Source organism: Siphateles boraxobius, unplaced genomic scaffold (genome assembly GCF_051911475.1).
Source record: "Siphateles boraxobius isolate OS27281-9 unplaced genomic scaffold, OSU_SipBor_1 9, whole genome shotgun sequence".
NCBI classification, from domain to species: Eukaryota; Metazoa; Chordata; class Actinopteri; order Cypriniformes; family Leuciscidae; genus Siphateles; species Siphateles boraxobius.
In genome coordinates, this window is record NW_027509219.1 from 25,055,315 (window position 1) to 25,069,473 (window position 14,159).

At 37.1% G+C, this 14,159-nt stretch overlaps 1 protein-coding gene across 1 annotated transcript; it reads right to left on the reverse strand.

Annotated features, from left to right (window-relative positions):
• Nucleotides 1-408: 408 nt before the first annotated feature.
• Nucleotides 409-11,699, reverse strand: rexo1 (REX1, RNA exonuclease 1 homolog). The gene is made up of 16 exons (XM_077224253.1): nucleotides 11,364-11,699; nucleotides 9,259-10,976; nucleotides 8,970-9,083; nucleotides 7,679-7,895; nucleotides 7,449-7,597; nucleotides 7,232-7,369; nucleotides 7,016-7,136; nucleotides 6,313-6,438; nucleotides 5,834-5,971; nucleotides 4,742-4,855; nucleotides 4,561-4,634; nucleotides 3,800-3,910; nucleotides 3,492-3,607; nucleotides 3,271-3,409; nucleotides 1,865-1,985; nucleotides 409-1,640 (listed from the first exon to the last, which is right to left on the reverse strand). Exons 1-16 carry the CDS (start codon nucleotides 11,548-11,550, stop codon nucleotides 1,552-1,554), a joined length of 3,672 nt encoding a protein of 1,223 aa, XP_077080368.1. The 5' UTR covers nucleotides 11,551-11,699; the 3' UTR covers nucleotides 409-1,551.
• Between the last annotated feature and the right edge of the window lie 2,460 nt (nucleotides 11,700-14,159).

Here is a 14,159-nt window from a genome sequence, read left to right on the forward strand (position 1 = left end):
TTTCAGCATCATTTCTCCAGTCTTCAGTGTCACATGATCCTTCAGAAATCATTCTAATATGCTGATTTGGTGCTCAAGAAACGTTTCTAAATATTATCGTCAATGTTGAAAACACTGTTGTGCTCCTTAAATTTTTGTGGAAACCTTTTTTTGTGATACTTTTTTTTCAGCATTCTTTGATAAATAGAAAGTTCAAAAGAACAGCATTTTTTTTGAAATACAACTTTTTGTAACAATCTAAACGTCTTTTGAACTATTGGTCAATTTAATGCACCCTTGCTAAATAAAAGTACTAATTTCAAAACAAAATCTTGCTGACCATAAACTTTTGTTTGGTAGTGTACATGTTAGTGGTGGTATTTAAACTTTTTTAAATGTACAATATACAAATGCTAAGGTGGGAATAACTTTTTTTTAAATAAAATTTGCTATAGTTTTATTTATAGCTTTTAATAGAAATAACTAAACAGCTACAAAAACAGCTTAGATACATCTTATTTACAGCTCATAGTATTAATGTCAACTAATTTAATAACATTACAAAACACTGTACAGCCATCTTGATCTTTAGTTTTGACAATTATTGAAAGTTGCATTTGTTGATGTGTTTAAGGTGGTAGGCCTGCACAAATGACAAAATTTAGTGCGTCAATTTACAAAGTTTTATAGCTTAAATGACCTAATACAAATTAAACTAAAAAGTAAAGCAAAGTAAACATTTTTTTTTTTAAATTGTCCTGTCAGCTCATGAATTAAGTGAACAAATCACTAACAAATCTGAATGTTTAAATAAAAATTGTACTAATTTGAGTACATGTAATAATACTGAGTCTGGCTTACAAGACATTGGGTCAGGAAAATGACAGAATTATCAAGTTTTACATATTTGCAGCTACATAGACAGCGATTTTAACTGTGTGAATTTCTATACATTATTACTAGAGGAAGTGACATCACATCAGTGCTGAAAAATATGGTTTCAAGTATAATTGTGGATTTAATATACAACTATATCCGTATAGTGCAACACATTGACCTTCCAGGAACGACACCTGGAGTTACATCACCTAAAGTGAACATTAAAACATCAAAACTGATGATTTGGTAGGGCTAGGGTTCTTGAAAACAAAAAAATACTGCTGAAAAAAAAAATAGAGAATACTTTAACTCAACAAAAGGTCAATTACCCTCAGCCCAATCCATGTCCACTTACGTCCATGATAATTACAGCCATAAAAAGGTCTGTTTTAGCGTGGTGAGAATTAGGATTGCTTGTTTCATAGGGCACTAGCTCCGGTTGCTAGGAGCCATAGTGGTCCGGGCTTTGCAATCTGTCACATTATTCCCACAGGTCTCCTCCCCTTTGTGTTAGTTCTTCTCTTTCTTTCCCCATCATTCAAACTGCAGCATTTACTCTGACAGAGTTTATCCGACCCATGTGACGCACGGCCCATTATGAAGAGCTTCAGTGACTCTTCCTCTATGACACCCTGTTCATCGAAAATCATTCCAGGTCATAACATGGTTTAAAGAGAACTGGCAGGGTCAGGGTCATCTCTTCACCTTGGCATCTTCTTTGATTTTCCAGATCATGAGTTCCATGCAGGCCCGGGCATCCTCACTGGAGTCATGTCCCTCCACTGTAAAGAGACAGGAAACGCATATACAGCCCAGATATTATTAAAATATGAATTATAATATTATTATTATTCCTTCAACAGCTAGACATTCCTTCAACAGCTAGATAAACTAAAATGAATCTCATATCCAGGCCAGATTGGCCATATATATATATATCCTGTTGCTCTTTTGGTGTGTTTGACCTAAGAAAGCTGATACTGATGATGCAGATTAACATCCTCACCACTGTCCTGTATGATGCGTTTGAGGTAGTCGGCCATAAGGTTTCGCAGGGCACGTTTGTAGGGCAGACCCAGGCGGTGAGGAAACACAATGGCAGTGTCCACGACCATGCTGTGAATAAGCTAGTAAACAGAGAACAGATAGCACAATTATGTTAATAAATATTCATTAAAAGATAAAAATAGCACTGTTCCAAACCCTACTATGCTACAAAACTGTATTTTTTCTTTCTTTCTTCCACACACATGCACTACTGGTCAAAAGTTTGGAATAATTAAAGCTGCAGTCCGTAACTTTTGGAGCTCTAGCGGTTAATAAACAGAACTGCATGCGTCTTGTGGAAGAACACTGTAGCCGGAGCTACTTCTCTCCGTTTATGTCTATGACGTGTCACGCAGGTGATGGGCTACTCCGCAGTGGTACTACTCGAACCAGTCTAAAATAGTCAGAATATAAACACTTACTATAGGTGTACCCTAGTGGTTCAGGATAAGACAAAAACTCAGTTTAGAAAATGGATTCATGATGTAGTACTCGCTTATTATATACATTTTGAACACAAAAAAAAGTTAAGGAATGCAGCTTTAAGATTTTTAAATGTTTTTGGAAATAGTCTCTTATGTTCACCAAGGCTGCATTTATTTGATAAAAATACAGTAAAAACATTAATATTGTGTAACACTATTACAATTCAAAAGAACTGCTTTCTATTTTAATACATTATAAAATGTAATTTATTCCTGTGATAGCAAAGCTAAAAACTCCAGTGTCACATCACATGTCATTCAGAAATCATTCTAATATTTTTCTTATTTCTTATTATTATCAATGTTGAAAAAAGTTTTTGCTGCTTAATATTTTTGTGGAAACCATGATACAAGATTGGAATAAGATTTCTATTTCACATAAATGTTGTTCATTGAAGTTTCTATTCATCAAAGAATCCTGAAATAAAACACGTATCATGGTTTTCACACAAATATTATATTGAGTATTTATTTTAAAAACATAAAACATTTTTTCATGGTAGTGTGTGTATATACATATGTATAAAATAAAGCAATCCCAAAATGCATTGCGATGAGAAATAGAACAGACTATATATCTATAATATCACTCTAACATAAATATCACTCTAAATATCTATAACACATTATATATGACATCATATAATATAATATATAGAATATTTATATTGAATGTTCTCTTTCTTATCGCAATCCATTCTGGGACTGCTTTATTTCTGAAGGATATATCCAATACCACATACTGCATACTTAGAATTTTTATCTTATGCTGTTTGGAGCAGCCTTTGTATCAGAAGCACACTTCAAATTCCTAAAAATGCTATCTAGAGAGGCAGCACATTAGGTTTTGGATCATTATAAAGACAGTGTTTGTGTGAACCTTGAGCGCAAACAGGTCACTCTCAAGACTGTGTCCAATTAGAATGGACTTAGCACTGAACATGCTCAGCAGCACTGCCTGCACGTCTCTCAGGGTGATGGTGGTGTTCTCCAGATCATCCTGTGTCACACCTGAAAACCTGAACATAAAAGACACAGGTGTAATTGAAACTGAAAAACTGAAAGGCAAATGAATGGCAAATCTCTCATCACAATTTCTACCGTGTGTTGTAATCCACCACTTTGCTCCCTGGCTTGACAAACGTGTCATAGACAACTTTGAGGTCAGAGTTAATGACAGTCACTCTGGTCAGCTCCAAACCTTGCTTTGTGTAGCACTATCAAACAAGTATTGAGTAGAAAAAGGTTACAGCATTTAATCAGAATAAATTAAGGTTTAAAGCTGCTTGTAATATTATCAGCTTTATAAAACTATAAACTTACCCACAACCACATCCTGTTTCCTTCATGAGGCTTTTTATTTCCAACTTAAATAAGTATGGGTGTAATTCAATAACTGTTATTCTCACCATCTCACAGTCCAATGCGTAGACACCAGCATTCCCATCTACTGGCAACGGTTTGCTAAAAGTCTTCACAAAACCATCCAAGGACTCTTTACGGCCATCTTGTACATGTTGCTGAAGAAAAAGGGAACAGCAAAAACAGTTATTCTAATCCTTCAGAGACTTACTCTTAACACCTTCTTGAAAGCTTTGACTGCTTCAACTAGTGGATTCAACTAGAAAAAGACTTCTAGATGCCTTAAGGTAGTGTGAACAACTTTTTTATCTCATATATGCCAACAAAAATATGTTTGTCATCAGCAAAAATATAATTACATATTTGTAAGAGGAAGTAAATTTATTTATTTAGCCATTTATGTCAATATCAAAGGCTATATTCATGGCAATAATAAATAAATAAATACATAAAATAAAGTTTTTTGTTAAAAAAATAAAACCATTGCCTAGTAACACAAAAAACAAGTGCAAGTAAATTTATTATATTATTGGAGATTTGCAATGATTTCAGCATCTGCATTTTCCAGAAGTTTTGATGCAGTTTGAGAAATGTGAAATCTGTGTTCTCTGTGTAACATTACTAATAACTAATATGTAACATTTACTTTGATATTATCTATAATATATGACTATAGATATATTTACATTAAACTATTACTATGGTAATAGGGACTATTACATTTATGTATTTAAGGGCATTTAGAAGAATATCTCATTTTAGATTTAAGAAAAGTTTGTTGGAGAAGATGACCCAAGATGAGACCTACTTTACACACTTCACATCCAGGAGAACCAACCGCACCAGAGCAGCAGCTGTAAAGTGTCTCCCAACCTCCTGGAACTACATAAAGACACGCACACATGACACTAAATATGCACTGAAATACATGAAGCAGATGTATGGTCATTGCAGAATCTCCTCCAGCGTCTCACAATACACATACCCACCTCTGTTTCTGCGTAATCTTCCCCAGTGGTGACTGCACTCCTCCTTGCGCACACAGCTGCCGTTAGCATTTATCTTGTACTCTGCGCCACATCGACTACAGATTTTGGAAAAAGCTGAGGAAGACATGCCAGACAATTCATCAAAATCAAAATTGCAAATGTTATGGGAAGGGAAGATATTTTTAAATGTAATTAAGTGTCATTGGGCAGGGTAGGGCCGAGTGCCACGGGAGAGAGGAGAGTAGCGATGCCGGTAGAGTGAATGACTGCTCAAGTCCCGCGGAGGAGCTCCGGAAGGATAAAAGGAGGAGTGAAGACAGTGGACGACAGGAGAGGACCAGGCCTGGAACATTTCAAGTTGTTGTTTTGGCTTCGTTTATGCGGCAGTAGTCCTTGAGGGGCTGCGGCTTTACTTTCACTTTGTTTATTTTGTGATTAAAGTTTATGTTGAACGTTTGCCGGTCCCCGCCTCATTCTACCTTAACTATGAACTTCATTATGGTCATGTCATATTAAATGTTTAAAGTCCCCCTGTAGTCAATAATTGTATCCCTTTAAACTCATCGTTGATCATCAAAATTACATATTTAAGCATTTTTTCCTTGAAAAAAAATTCTTCATGTCTTAAAATAGCTTGAATGTAAATCTACACCCTTGCCTCATTTAGTATATGCGGTTCTATGAAAATGCAAATTATCCCTGCCCCCCCAATCCCTAACACCAGCTCAGAGATCCACTCGTTGATGATCACATGTTGACGTGATTGGTTACAAAGTAGTTTGTGCACGATTTCAAACCGCATTTTTGAGAATGTCTTTGGTTCACTGGAGTTTTAAGGAGAAAATATTCAGCAATGGTGTTGGACTTATGAATTTGCACATGGTTCGGCATAACAACATTAAAAACCTGATTTTCACCACAGGGGGACTTTGAGTGATGCATTGTGTCCATGAAAAACAAACTCTATTAGCTTATGCCGGGTTCATAAAAGTTTGAGTGTAGTGCCACCTAGTGGTTTGCCTCTGTGTTGTAGGGTGAATTGTGAAAAATTTGCATCAAAGAAATGGTCAAAACCATCAAAATGGAACTTACGGTCATTGTTTTTCTTTACCGGAAGGTTATGGACGACAGCGTGACCCGACATCTCGGGGTGAGGTCTGGGGTAGCCATGCTCCTGCAGCTGTTCTTCAGTCATTGCATAATTTTTCAGTATTTTGTAGAGAATGGCACCTGAAAACCAGCATGATTCACAAACACCTATAAATTGATCTGTCTCTGGAAATAAACCATTAATATCATTCAGACTGTACAACGCTATGAAAATAATCACTTATACATGGGAGAGTGAGATTGGAACTGAAAGTGTTGTTAAAAGTAACTAAAACTGTTAAAAATATTTCCATTAATTGAAATAAGATCTGAAAAAACTAAACTTGGGGAACCTAAACGAAAATTAGAAATGTTGCTTCCGAAAACTAACTGAAATGTAAGTTAAAGTACTAAAATGACAAACTAAACCTAAAATAACAATTAAATCTAATAAAAATATGAACTGAAGTAGACTGATGTACCTTTGAGGTCCATATCCTGCTGTTTGCCGGAGCGGTTGATTGTAAAGCTGGTTGTAGCAGCAAGCCGTCCACCAAGTACGTCTTCATGGGATTGAGCCTTTCTATTCCCAGATACAGCCGGGGTCTCTGTGGAACAAAGAGCACAAGAAATATTCATTAAAAAATTCATAAATAATACAAGATGAATATTATATTCATATATTTAAATATATATTATTTATTATAAAAAATTTAATTTAAAATAAAATGAAAATGGAGTGCAAAGTGTATTTTATCTTAATTTCATGTCTTCGTATTTGGTATGTCAATATGACAAAAGCACATTAGCTGTATGTACTCCACAAATCTGCTTATTTAATTAGTGCAGAATGTTGCATTTTTTATTAATTTTATATCACACATTTCTTAGCTTTAATTGGGTCAAAAAAAATCGAACGCGTTTCTTATTTCCAGGTATAAATTAGATTTACATCCGAGATTTTCAATCTGGTCTCAGACTTTTGGACTCTTTCATGAACAATAACAGTTTAACAGCAGAGACCCACAAACCAGACGAACTACTGTTATTCTCTTGAGAAAGGCACTTAACCCCAGATTTCCCCTCAGTCATTTTAGACGAATGTCTACTAAACAATAAATAAATACAAAAGCAATAATGACAGTATAACAGGAGTACTGATCTGAGTGTGTATGTTAGACGCACTGAGGACAGGGGACACAGGTGTGCTCTTGCTGCGGAGCTTCTTCAGTGTGTTCACAGCTACATTCAGGTAGATGTTCTTACTGCTGCTCCTGTCATACACCACCTTCTCTTCCGCCAGAGCCTGGGAGCAAAGAAGACATCCACAATATACACATCAACGATATATCAGGGAGTTGACATTAACTGAAATGAAATTATGGACGTTGGACGTCATACCATCTGAAAGGCTTCCTGTTCAGAGGAACTGAACTTCAGACACTCATCAATGAAAATATTGAGGTAACGCTGACGGACATTAGTGGGCACCTTGGCCCCAAATTCAGCAGGAATGACAGGACGCTTCATGGCAGAGCTCTGTGATGGGTAGAAAAGAAGAGTGTTTATTGGAGGTATGCAAAAAGACCATTACATGACTGTTATAGGGCGACGTTACCTTCATGGTGGGGGTGTGAGCAACTCTCTTCTGCATTGTAGTGGATGTAGTCTTTGACAGGATGCCCGCCGACGTTTGAGCTTTGACTGAAAGCTGATCTGTCGTCACCCTATTGGGTGACAACACCTGACTGCTGGCATCAGCTAATCCTAAAAAAAAATGATAAATGTGTTTTTAACTCCTAAAACTTAATCCTGCTGTAACTGATTGGATTTAGGACCCATTCATACCAGGGTTTGAGGAGGGCAGGGAGGCATTTGGCCGGTGCGCCACCCGTCGTTTTTCTCCAGGGAGCCCCAGTATTGGGTGGGTCGATGCAGACCCAGTCTTTACTGCAGCAGCCAGCTGTGCCGCCTGCTGCTGGGCCTTCTGCATGCGCTGGTAACAGATCTCCTGTGCCGTCTTCCTCCGCTGCTGCATCGGCACAGCGTTCATCGATGCCTCTGACTGAATTAAGAGAATTATTAAAAAACTGGACTATGGATTCATCATTTAATAATATATGTTATGAACCCTATTTAGTTGAACTTGCTTTTTTCACCTGACTTATTGATATAATTTGCATTTCTTATGTGCACGCAGTGTTGAGGAGTAACTATCTAAAAGTAGTGACACTACCTTGCCTAAATTTTTTTAGTACAACAACCCAGGTGTTTTCAAAATAGGGAAGCTCAATACAGTAATGACCTACTTTTTCCAACAAGTAAAGGTGCGTGACAAAACGCTATAGCTAATTTTTGGCTTATCGTGTTAATGCTGTTTTTTTAAGTTATGGTCTTTTAAGTTTTATTTGTAGTATTTTGTTTATCTGTTAAATGCTGTTTGATGCTGTCAACTTAATATCTCAATAATATTTTAGTGCCAGATAAATAATGCTTTTAAGCTTTGTGTGTGCATTATGTATATATAATATCGAAAATAAACTAAAAATAGTCAAAAATGCTTTGAAATATGAATCAATTCAAAATAACCGTTTTCTATTTTAATATATTTTAAAATTAAATGTATTCCCGTGATGCAAATCTGACCTGTTTTCAGCATCCTTACTCCAGTCTTCAGAGTCACATGATCCTTCAGAAATCATTCTAATATGCTGATTTGGTGCTCAAGAAACATTTCTTATCGCAGTCGAAACAACTGTGCTGCTTAACATTTTTGTGGAAACCATGATAACATTAGTTGAAGATATTTTGATAAATAGAAAGTTTACAAGAACAGAATTTATATGAAACTGAAATCTTTGGGAACATCATAAATGTCTTTACAGTCTCTTTTGATCAGTTTAATGAGTCTTGCTGAATAAAAGTATTCATTTCTTCTTCTAAAAAAAATCTTATGAGCCAAAATTTGTGAATTATAGTATATAGTATATCTATTTACTTCTATTAAGTTTAGAAAATGTCACAGATTCTGTCACAACTTGTTTATAGTCTAAGTGTTGCACACCAAATACAGATAATATGCTCATATGAAAACCAACACAAAGAGAGAGAACATGTAAACCTGCATCCCAACACTCACCTTTCCTTGAACTTTAAAATGCGACACCCTCTTCTTCTGACCAGGAAAGAGAGTAGTTAAAGTGCTTTCTGTTTCTTCCTCCTCCTCCTCATCCTCCTCCTGTTCCCTTGAAGGCTAAAAACACACACACATGAAAGTGAAACTGAAACTGTCAGTTGCAACAGAAAGCCCAGAAATTTCCACCACCAGATTCATGTTGAATCACATCCTCAAAACCCCATAAAAGCATTTTAGAGTAATTCAAATGATTATCAGAACTAGAGAAATAAGGAAAAACACCTTGTGGTACCTGCTTAGCTTGTCTCCCTTTGTCTTCCATCTTGACCTCTTTGGATTCATTAAATATCCGCAGACACTCCTCCATGGGGTCCGAATCATACATCTCATCCTGCAGACAGGAGTAGTCCACTGCTTCATCACCAGCACCACCACCACCACCATCATCATTATCATCCTCTGACGATGATGAAGTATCTTCAGAGGTTTTCCTCTTATTAATCATGAGGCTTCCCCGTTTAAAAGCAGAAGCAGACTTCCTCACTATCCTCACGTCTTCCTCATCATCCTCTTCGGCACTCTCAGCACCGAACAAGTCCTTGTGGCTGAGATTCCTCTGTTTGGTCTCTCTTGCCTCTTTGCGATCAAGGATCGAGCTGCTTTTTTTACTTTTATCTTTAGTGCTACTGCTATTGGAAATGCCACTTCCATGGCTGCTTTTCTTTTTGCACTTCTCCTTTGAGCTACTCTCAAATTTTCCGTTCTTTTGGTCCTTGAATTTGGATGTCATCTTATCGTTTTTTACAGGTTTGTCCATTTTGTGTTTCTTGATATCGCCACTTCCTCTCTCTTTTTCCCTTTGGCTGTGTTCACTCTTTGTCTTAACTATCTTCTTGTTCGTTTCATCATTACTCTTTGACTCAGCTCCGTCTTTCCGCACCTTTTCCTTTGACTTACTGCTTCCATCCAGAGTCTTACTTTGGTTCATCTCTTTTTTACATGCATTTTTTGACGTCTTGTTCACACCTGAACTTTCCAGCCTTTCTTTTGGATTCTTCTTATTGGGGTCTTTCTCCTCTTTTTTTGGCTTATCAGATTTAACATTTTTCGACTGACTCACAGACATCTTTTTATGCATCTTTTTGTTTGTCCTGTCCACATCTTGGATGTCATCCGATTCGCTCGGTGAGAAGCCATCATCTATTTTAGACACCTGCTTTCTTTGTTGTCCCATCAAACCCGACTCTCGTTCCTGTTTCAAGCCGATGTTGATCCCCTTGCGCTGCAGGCGGCTTATGGACATCGGCCGATACTCTGTCCCCGAACTTTCCTCGTCGGATTCAGACAAACTTACAGTGTACTTCGGGATATCTGCCTTAGGTGGCGACGACCTTGTTTTTTTTGCCGTTGGAACATATTCCTCATCTTCGCCTCGTTTTTTAGGGTAAAATCTCTTTCTCCCCTCTCCCTCTGAACACAAAGTTCTCTGTTCTTTAACAGTCGGCTTAGCCGAATAGTTTGACAGCGGATCATACTCCATGTCCGTTGTTGGTTTGGAATTATCCAGAGTGTATTTAAACTTGACACGGGATGGTGGCGGGGGTAACACCTTTTTAACTTTTGTTTTGGAGACAGCAGTGGGCACATACTCCAGTGCGCTGGCGTTGTTACTGCTGTTCTCCGAGTCCAAAGTGTATTTGCTGGAGCGAGGGGACGGGGTGTATTCACTCGCTTGGCCCATTTGATAGCTCCCAGGATCATAGCCCTGATGGGATGATGCAGGCGGCTTCGGTCTCTTAACAGAGCTTGTGGTGGGTTCATATTCCTGATCTCCAATCCGTGAAAGCTTCTTCTTCTCCCTTTCCATCTCATTGCGAACAGCCTCAATGGCCCGATTGACCAGCTCCAACTCCATGGTCCCCAGGTCCACATCCTGACCCGCCGATGGTGACTGCCCATTATGCTTTCCTGGTCTCACAACCTCCGGACTGCATGGATCATATCCTTGATCTGTAAAGTCACAAGATTTGAAAAATCAACCGCAGAATCATAACAATATATTACACACTATATATATAACATATTGCACTAATGTCAAACTAACAACATACTGAAATTTTTTTATTGCATACAACAAAAACAAATATTTCCCAGTTACTACCTAAATTTGAGGAATAAAGGGTTACTTTCAGCAGTGAAAGCATTTGTACCAAGCTATAAAAAGTGTTTATTAATAATTCATCAATTGGACTGACTGACAGATCCACAGTTGAATTCTGTTGTTTGTTTTTATTTCTTTGTTCCACAGCAGAAAGCATCTGTGGATTTAAATATACATAAACCAAAAGAATATCTGAACAAAAGAAAACCTGAGATCACAAAGACATTTTAATTCACCGTTTAGTCTCGCAGAAAGCGCTTTAGTCTTTTTGATGTCGTATATCCCAGAGGCGGCTCGTCTTTGTTTGCTGTGTCTGAAGTGACAGTAGGGTCTGCTGCACCCATCTGCACCGGCTTTCCCTTTGTTATTCTCACAATAAAACGGGCAGTCAATCCCACGAAAGAACCCCGTAGATCTCAACATTGCGGTTCATAACCACTGTCACTTCATCTGCCTTTTAACTGGTATGTTTTTGACATGCGTGGTTATTTGTATATCCGTATGTTGCCACTTTCTTTCGGACAACAACAGACTTCCTACGACGCCATATTTTATGAGCGACCAAGGCACGCGAGGTCCCCAGCGAGCGTCGCGTTCTTTACGTAATATAGTTGCCCGATCATCTGCCTGTGTGAATTAGCGTACGCTGTCTGCGTCGAGGTTTCTCAGTCGAGCAACTGCTGCCTTTTGTACGAGTTTGTCTTAAACACGTTAAAAAGCTGCTTTAGGCTTTATAATTGAGCCTTAATCTTTCCTTTACATTGGAGTGACACGTGTTACTAGAGGTTTATTGGTGTGGTTGAACGTTACACAATTTTATTGATGAGGTGAATGTTAAGGAGTGCATGCATACTTGGAGCATTGTTCATAATGACTGACGCAACACACAAATAGCTTTATTTTTTAAATGAAAAATAGCCTTCAATTCATTCATCCCCCCCAGAGCGTCTTTGGTCTGCAACAAGCTGGAAAACAAGAATAACTTTTTACTAGTGTATTTTGAAATCAAAGTTGTGGATCCCTTACTATTCGATTGATAGGTGTAATGGTTAGATTACCAGGTCCATTACAAAAACAGAAAACCATACCAGGCTAGAATTCAGCTGTTTGGAAAGTTATCTTCCCAATTTGACCAGAAGGAAAAACTGTAAAATACTTAAGTAACCAGACAAAGCTAGGGGCCCAGCCAGGGACAACAAACCATCTAAGGCTGATTCGAAGTAGTTTATTTCCCCCCTCAACGGGTAATTACAAAAAAACACATTACACTTTAAAATAGATCTAGTGTTAAGACATTATGATACTAAATGAATAACAGTTTTTTTTGTTTTTTTTTACAAAAATCAGTTTCTGTGAGAGAAACTATACTCACCTTATACATACAAATATATACATGCGCAATTGAGTCCAATAACAAAAGCAATCTGTCCAGTGTCAATACGGTCCAAATACACCCCTCACTTAGATAATAACACTAAAAATTTGATTACAAAAGCTAAACCCTGTTATAATGCTTTTGATCAGGTGCACACACCTGAATCCCATCTCAACTCTTAATTAGCAGGACTTCTCAGCCTGTTAGAAACAAGGTACAATTAGAATATATTTGAAATCCTAATTTATCTCTGGCAAGTGACGTACATTGCTACATTTTTTAAGTAACAGGTTAATTACCACTAAACAGTATCCAATATCCAATAACATATCATTGATCATTGGTAAAATAAAGTTCTTTTCTACCACTAGAGGGAGCCATACCATTATAATAGTGTGAAATATGAACCTCTGTTATCAAGATGCAAAACATGGGACTGTATTTTACTTATTTTTAATAATAATAATTGCACACACCTGAATGTCATCTCAATCAATTTGTCTAATTATTGTACATGCAGTTTTATGTTCTCATTGTAATTACAATATTTGTAATTACACAGACTACAATATTTGTAATTACATATTTGTTAAAAAAATATTTTGTCAATGCAAGGCCATTTAAATGATTGTTTTTTAAATTTATAACTAAAGAAATAAAATTTTAAAAATTGATTAAAATGGCTGAAAATTTGAATTAATGGTGAAAAGTTGCAGCACCTAAAATATGTCGGCCCGTATTCCTAAAGAATCTTAATGCAAAAAATAGCTCCTAGTGACAAAATTCTAAGAAAATTCTTAGAAATGTGGGCGTTTACTCCTAAAATTAAAGAAAAAATCCTAGTAAAGAAAAAGGTAATTCAGAAAGCATCTTAACCCTTAAAAGAGGTCTTAAGGTCGAAATTGTTAGGAGCACGGACGAGGACTTTTAAGAGGCTTAAGAGTTTTTTTTAGCAGAGGAGAAAATGGCAGAAAGACGAAGAGGATGAAGAAATGTGTCGCAGACAATAGATGACAGTGAGTTAATAAGACACTATAGATTAGATCGTGCAGGGATCATGTTTGTGACCGATTTTATTAGAGACACAATAACATCTCCGACACAGCGCAGGAATGGCGTAGTGCCAGAAATCACTACTGTACATTAAGATATTTGGCAGCTGGGAAAATGCATCAATGCAGCAATGATGATTTGGGTCTGTCACAACCTTCTGTAAGCAGAGTGATCACAAACAATTACAGCATTCCAGAACCTCTTATTGTGTCGCAGTTCATTTAGTTTCCACTGGACATTCCCACATTGCAGGCTCAAAAAAATTCATTTATGTATATAGCAGGCTTCCGCACAAGCAGGGGGAATGAACCGTAAATAATTTATTATTAACCGCTATAAGCTCCCACTTCTGCTTCTGTGCTGTGACACCAGGGCTGAATTTTCCTTTAAGGATGGCCTTGTGTTCATCCACAAACTGGGCTCACAGTAAACACTGTTCCTCTGTCCAGTTGAGCTTTGTTGTCCTTCTTGTTTTTTATTCCATGTTTGTTACATTAAAACCAACATTCAAACCACCACTTAAATAGACAGTGGAACAATTTTTATCATTCTAATCCAATCAAATACCTTACAGGAAATTAACAGTATGGTAAATAAAAAAAAG